The 7,149-nt window shown below is 47.6% G+C and overlaps 1 protein-coding gene across 1 annotated transcript in view; it reads right to left on the reverse strand.

Moving 5' to 3' along the window:
* TNRC18 (trinucleotide repeat containing 18) overlaps positions 1 to 7,149 on the reverse strand; it is a 38,153-nt gene that overhangs the window by 9,904 nt on the left and 21,100 nt on the right. The window contains exons 14-15 of the mRNA XM_035901340.1: positions 3,227 to 3,466; positions 464 to 906 (exon numbers count right to left, since the gene is read on the reverse strand). Of these exons, the coding sequence (XP_035757233.1) occupies positions 464 to 906; positions 3,227 to 3,466 (683 nt within the window). The remainder of the gene's footprint in view (positions 1 to 463; positions 907 to 3,226; positions 3,467 to 7,149) is intronic.

The following is a 7,149-nucleotide window of genomic DNA, read 5'->3' on the forward strand; positions in this document are numbered from 1 at the left end:
TGAGCCAGAGCCAGAGGGAGCCAAGCTTCCAGCCAAGATGAAGAGCCAGCAACCCAGAGATCACTGCCACCATCAGCCAGGGACAGCCCTCAGAAGATGCCATATAAGCGGTGAACAGCCTTAAAGGCCAGGGTGGGGGCCACAACTCAGCAAGAGGGTAAGATCGTGCCCGGAGTGGGAGAGAGATTTCACAGATGTTTTAATGCAGGATCGTCCACTCTGGCCAATCCAAGCAGGATGGATTTGGGACATGAAGGGTGACACAAGTAACCTGCCCTGTTCAAACACAACAGCTCGTCCAGTTGTACGAGGGGCTGGCAGGGGTGACAAGAGGGAGCCAAACAGCACTGGGGCAACTGCTGAGACAGGACTCAACTCTCCTCTGCCCTAGAAGAGTTAATCGCCCTCCCCTCACCCTCAGCTCCCAATGGTCCCACACCAATTCTGCCAGCACATTCCTCACCTTGCTTAGCTCCTTCCTCTCCTTCCCCTTGCTGCCCTCCTTTTTGGGGCTCATGGGTGCCGCCTTGCCACAACGCCCAGGCTTGGAGACAGGAGTGGAGCTGGCAGGCGCCGCGGGGGTCAGCATAGTCGAGGACATGGTGGCGTCGTGGAGGAAGATCCGCTCACTTCGGCGCCGGTTCCACAGGTCATCATCGCTGGCCTCCAGCCCAAACTCAAAGCTCAGGTCCTTGGGGGACTTGAATTTCTTCAGCTTGCGGCCTTTCTCAGACCCAAGCTTGGCCTTGTCAGCACTGCCAGATCCGGAGTCGAGGCTGCTGGGGGCCTGGTTTGGTGGGATGCTGCTCACCTCCAGTGGCCCCTTCTTTCCCCTCAGCAGCCCTGATGGCGACTTCTTCCTGATCTTGATCTCACTCTCTGAGTCGGTGTATTCAAACTCCGTCCCTAGGTGCAAAAGATTTAACCAGTAGTCAAAGCCCCAGCTGAGCCAAGAGGGCCAACATCCCGTTGGAAGCTTTTGGACTGCATGGGAGATGCCATGCTGGTTCAACAGAGCCTTTGGGGCTCCCTTTTCCAATCCTCACATCTGTCAGATCTGCATTTCCACCCCATAAAGCACTGATTTCCCTGAAAATAAGTCTCCCCTGCCCCAAACCAGAGTCTACCCATTCAGGCAGTATGTGCTCCCTGCCTGCATTTTCTGCCTTCTCCCACAACCAAAATCCTGCAGGGAAGCTTGTAAGACAAAATATCCTCTAACACAAAGAGTTCCTCAGCTGAAGCAAAGGACGAACCCCACACGCTGAGCCTTTCTCCCCTCCTGGTGTGAGTCCTCTCCAGTCTCACCTTTGTTTCGAGAGAATGATCTCTTTAACGAATTGAATAAACCCAGTTTTCAAGATTATTTTTTTCCCATTGGCCATCAGACACCACAGATCTTTTTATTGGCTCAGGTAATCGCCTTGAAGTCAAGAGAGGTTAACGATCTTTTGTCTGGGGCAAATGGAAATCCCCTCACATTAGCCTCTGCTCAGCATCATGGGCAGAGCAGTACCCAGAGGCCTGAAGTATTGTAGTGATGCCAGGATGTTCACCACCTTCGGTGTGCTTCCTAGAACCTGATAAAGGAGAGCAAGATCCTACGTTTCCAGGGGCAGAAGGGAAACAGAGGCAGCACTTACACACCCAGCAACATGGGCAGGAGCGTAGGCACAGCACCATGGCTGCACAGGTGCTGGGCTGTCAAAGGGATATGTGTGCTGTCAGAGGGATGCAAACAGCCAGGAAGAACTTGCCCAAGGTCATGCAGTAAGTCTATGTCGGAACAAGAGACTCAGCCCAGATTTTCCATTTATGTCTCAGGGCACTGGACCTCAGGGGATGGCGCAGCACCTCTGAAGATGTGTAGAAACATCAACAGAACTTGGTTCTCCCTCTCCAAAAAAATGCATCACCCAAAGTTTCTCTTGTATCCTCCTCCAACCTGCTGGGGATCTGCCCTCTCTGCACTCCCATTTGCGTGACTCTGCCTTCAGACCAGCAAGGTCTGAAATTAGGCCTCGCTTGGCAGAATCTCTTCTCAAGCCCAACAGTGCTTGCAGACAAAGGACATACAGGACCGAGCAACATTCACATCGGTAAATGAAAGTATACGAGGCACAAGCATGGAGAGCATCTTCTCTCGGTCCTTCTCTCTCAAATATGCTCACTTGCCTGGGTAAATTCAGCCTGCAGGAACCTGCTCTCATCTTCTAGCCAAACCTCTTCCCCTGAGACAGCCCCAGCATGAGCAGGAAAAGAGCAAGCCTGTCAGAATCAAAGCTGGCAAGGCTCAAAATGAAAAGCCCATTGGAAATTACATCCCTTTCTCCTCTCTCACTGCCGCATGAGACAATTTCTAGATGCTTCCAGTTTCAAGGAGGGCAGGTTACAAGACGATAAATTCTTAACAGAGGCTGTTGGAACAAGTTGGCAAAAGCCTAATATAGTATGGAAACACTGCTAAAACAAGCCAGGCTCCCAAGGAAGACATCATTTTCCATTCTGAAGCATGCTATAAATTCCATTATCACTTAATAAATATTAATAGAGAATTTATAAATGGAGCCCATATAGATCTGTCTGACCAGGAACGATGTCACCAATGGGCACTTGTGCAGCAGGGCATGGGGAACGGAAGAAATGAAACTGCCAATTATGTGTAACACACTGAAACTGAGACAGAGACGGGGACAGAAACAAAGGGTCTGGCACTGCAAACACAGGAGCAGAGGAAGGAATGCTTGTTTCAAGTCTCGCTGACCAGTTTCTGTGACAAAGCTGATGGGATGGACTGACTGAAGGGGTTTTTCTTCTCCTTGGGTGTCTCTGCTTCTCTGGGTTATCTAAGATCAGCTGCATTTAGCACATGCTTTCCTCCCTAAAACATAACAGCACTTCACTGCCTTCAGCCCTCTGCCCAACAGTATCCCATTGCTTGCCTTTGCAGCATGACTGTTCAGGATTCGCCAGGTAGGAAAAGAGGAAACTCTGAGGAAGCCACAGGCAACTGCCCCTAGGGAAGCCACGGCTGCCGCCGGCTCCCGAGTGGTTCTGGTTTTCTTGCCAGGCAATTCTCCCCACCTTCAGCATCAGGACCAAGCAGCCAAAAGCAAAGAAAGGGCAAGACAGTGTCTGGGTAACAACCTGCTCTCTTGGAGCACAGTAGGACCTCCTGAACTTTCTACCTTGCCCCCATGGCACCAACCCTGACTGTGCAACTCACCCATCAGGCTCTGCCGCTCCTCCTTCTTCTTCGCCTTCTGCTTGGCCTCCAACTGGATGATGGAAAGTGGAGGGGGAACAATGGGGCTGGGCATCGCACTGGCGGCAAACCTTGCTAGAAGGCCCAGGCCGCTCTCATCAAGGGCAGGTGATGAAAGCCTGTCGGTGCCATCTGTCCCGTAGTCCTCTGCTTCCTCCTCTTCCTCTTCATCCTCCTCTTCTTCTTCCTCTGAGCTAGAATCTAGCACGCAGAAAAGAGGGAGCCCATTACAAATCTCATGGAGTTGTGCATCAGCCACATTTCTACCCCAAACCGGTACCCCTCCTGCTGCTCTGCGCTCATTTAAGTAGCACTGAGCCACCCTTGAGCTGAGCCAGAAGATGCTGGCCACGGACACGCAGCCGTCTTTGCAGCTATATAGCCAGTATCACCCTGCCTGCCACCACCCCTGAAGGACACAGCAATACAGGGTACAGCAAAGAGGACCCATTCAAGGCGAGGGAGGGAAGAGCAGGGTGTTGGCAGAGATTTGAAAAGGACACCACACACCCCTTCCCTGCAGCTTTCAGGAGGAATTAAAAGCTTAATTCCTTTGAAAATCCCAACCTCGGAGCTGTGGGATTCCCCTCCCGCCCACCACCTCTTCCTCCATTACAAAAATCCATTAGCGTAATCAGAATCAAGAGATCAGCATGGAGGGGAATACCAGAGATCAGCCTGCGCCACGGTGGGAGGCAAGGAGGACAGAGAGAGGAGAAGGGGCAGGAGGCAAAAATGCAAAGGGTGGGAGGGAAACAATAATTTGAAAGCAATGGATTTGGAATGAGTAAGGAGAGAAGGTGTAGGCAGTGTTGGAGACAAGGAGGAGTGGTTAAACGCTCTGCCTCAAAACTCTCCATGCCTTTCGTTTCCCTCTCTACAGCTCAGGCTAGGGAAGCCCAGCTCAGCACAGGCAGGAAGAGCTGCCCACAGCCCAAAATCTAATTCTGGCAAAGAAATCAGCCTTGCTGCCTGCCTCGTCTGACACCCGCAGAGAGCAGTAGGCTGGGGTTTTCCTTTACGGTGTGTATATACAGCAGGTATTTTGGGGGTAGATGCTCTGAGAGTGGCACCTCTCCCTTCCTACAGCACTTCCCAAGAGGCTGTCATCAGCTCAAAGGCAATTAATTTTAACGGCATCTCATCCAGTTAGCACTGGTGAGCAAGAGTCACTACACAAATGCACATATATCACACACATACATATACACACACATATATGAGCACATAGCAATGTATGTATCTAACTGCAAAAAGTGGGTCTGGAAAAAGGTATTTAATTTCTCTTGAAATTGAGGGCTTAAGTAGGATCATCAACATTGCTGGAAAATTTCCACCGCTAGCAGGAGCCCTGCTCTCCCCAGCTGAGCCCACTCGCCAGCTCCCCGCCAGCCGCTATCCCTGCATCTGAAAGCCAGCCAAATGAGAAACCAGATCCCTTCAAAATGAGCTGGAATGAACGTGAAAATCCTTTTCTTTTCACGTATGCCCTCTGGGATAGATAAAAACGTCCTCAACACTTGGTTGTTCAAAAAAAAAACCCAAAAAACACCAACCCAATAACACAAGTGTTATTTTTCCACTTTGGATTATTTTCCCATGAAATTAGAAATAACAGGAATTTCAGAAAACAGTGTTCTCATCCTTGCGTTTTATCAACTGAAGTAACGGCCAGCTATTGGTTTTTGTTATTATTTTTTTTTAGCAAGGAGAGCTTTTCTCTGTAGCATACGTAAGATAGTCACAGAATATTGATTTTTAACTGCATAAAATTCCCTTCCCCATTTCAGTTGCTCGGGCCAGTTCCTTGTGATATTAAAATGCTACTAAACCTACAGCCCTGCAGTAAATACCAAGAATCCACAGCCCTGCTCACTCCTTGCATAAAAACCACATGTAAAAAAAAAAAAAACCCACAGCAAATTAGGATCAGATTCCTTCCCCTACCAGAAAAGGGGGCACAAATGCTGTTTTTCTGCAACGTTTTGCCAAAAAGAAAACAAATCCAGATGAACTCGGCTATTCAGAGACACAGAAACCACCTGCCTGAAAAGCAGCAAAACCGTGCCTGAGTTCAATGACACACCATGGGGTATTGAGACCCCCTCCACGCATCCCCTGTGGCTCTGAAATTCAGTAATTCTCAGCAAAACCAGAAAAAAAAAATGGAAAAAAAATCAACCCCTACAGCCCCTCATGCCAGACCTAGAGAGCCAACCGAGCGGAAAGCAGCTCGCTGAGCAGCTGGGGAGGAAAACAGGCCAAAAAAGGGGGGAAAGTTTGCAGGAAAATCCCTCCATGACCTGTCCAGCACGAATCACCCTTGGCTCAGCCGCACCGAGTGCCCGGGGGCTGTGCCGAGCACGGGCAGCACCACTCCGGCACTTGAAAAGACTCTGCACATGCAAGGGTGCCCAGCAGCTATGGTATTTCAAATGCACCAAGGTAAAACGGATTTAAAAGCCCTGATGGAAGCGGTTATTACTCACGCTACAGAAAGCGTACGATACAATAATGTACCTGGCAGTTATTCTAACCTCTTTCAAATATACGGTGTCACACTACGGAACGACAACTGCAGATAGTCTCTTGTCAGCGTTTTTACCAAAACACTTCTATTTTTATCTGCACGAGATTCAGTTTTCAGCCTGAAAATAAACACATTTTAACACATTCACAGCACAGATCTATCCTCCTCCACCTCTCATGGCGAGGGCAGATCTTGCTGACTTCACTCTACATGCACAGCACAATCCCCGCCCCTGATTTTTCAAGGGACAAAAACTAACAAATGAAACAAAAAGAACACACTTGGGGCTCTGCTCCAAACCCACATGCTTCTAAACTAAGTCCCCAAATTTATGGTCATGGTGGCAAATAAGCTGCTGGTGCTCTGCGGCCATCTGCACGGCTTCTTGGAGAGACTCATGATGCCTGCATTTAATGTGAAGCAGGAGTTTTACTCCTACTGTACCCAAATTATGTGTGGGCTTAAAATGAAGTATGCACAGATGCCTTAACACAATTGAAGCCTCAATTTTTTTTCCTAAAAAGGTGATTTTTAGTTAACAATGGGGAAAAAGACATTAAAAAATCACTTTTTCCTTCAGCAGTAATTCTGTTAACACTGAGCAAGGGTAAGGGAAAAAATATTCAAAGTTAAAAATAGCTTTTCTAATTGACATTTTTAAGAGCATGTATATGTGTGTATATACCCACACACACAACCACACGTGTACATACAACTCTACAGCCAAAACAAACAATAAATTCATATTTAAATGCTACTGATGCCAAATAAACTGGAGCCAAAGAAGATTTTTTTTCTAAAGTTTTTACCTGCATTAAATTAAAAACCAAACCCAATTAAAAATACTAAACATTGCTTTGAACAGCTAAGCTGCCGTGGCATTTTACTGTAGGAGAGCAGTAAATGAAGATTTGTTAATGATGAAGAGAAATTGGTTAAGCAATTTGGTTTTTAGAGATTGATGTAACAAGACGGATTGAGGGGGATGTGGAAAGGAAAGGCTTGGGAAGGGGGGGGTAAAAACACACACTTAAAACAGTCATTTCACATTGTAAAAAAAATAGCATGATTTTCTCATAACACCAAGCAGTCCTACAGCATACAAAGCAGGCTAAGTACAGGCAGACTTTAGACAGCTACTGGGTCATTGACATCTGATTTGTGTGATCTGTCCAAATTCTGGAGGTTACTTATTTTTGAAGGTCCAATTTAAGATTATACCTTTTTTTTGTCAAACAAGCCAATTCTCATCATTGGAAGATTATTTTTTCCCCCCATATGTGCTGTGCTGCTGACTCCAGAAGTACTTATAAAAAATTAAAACCATTACAACTATCATGTGGGAATGACTGTG

Source organism: Egretta garzetta, unplaced genomic scaffold (genome assembly GCF_000687185.1).
Source record: "Egretta garzetta isolate BGI_Z169 unplaced genomic scaffold, ASM68718v1 scaffold299, whole genome shotgun sequence".
NCBI classification, from domain to species: domain Eukaryota; kingdom Metazoa; phylum Chordata; class Aves; order Pelecaniformes; family Ardeidae; genus Egretta; species Egretta garzetta.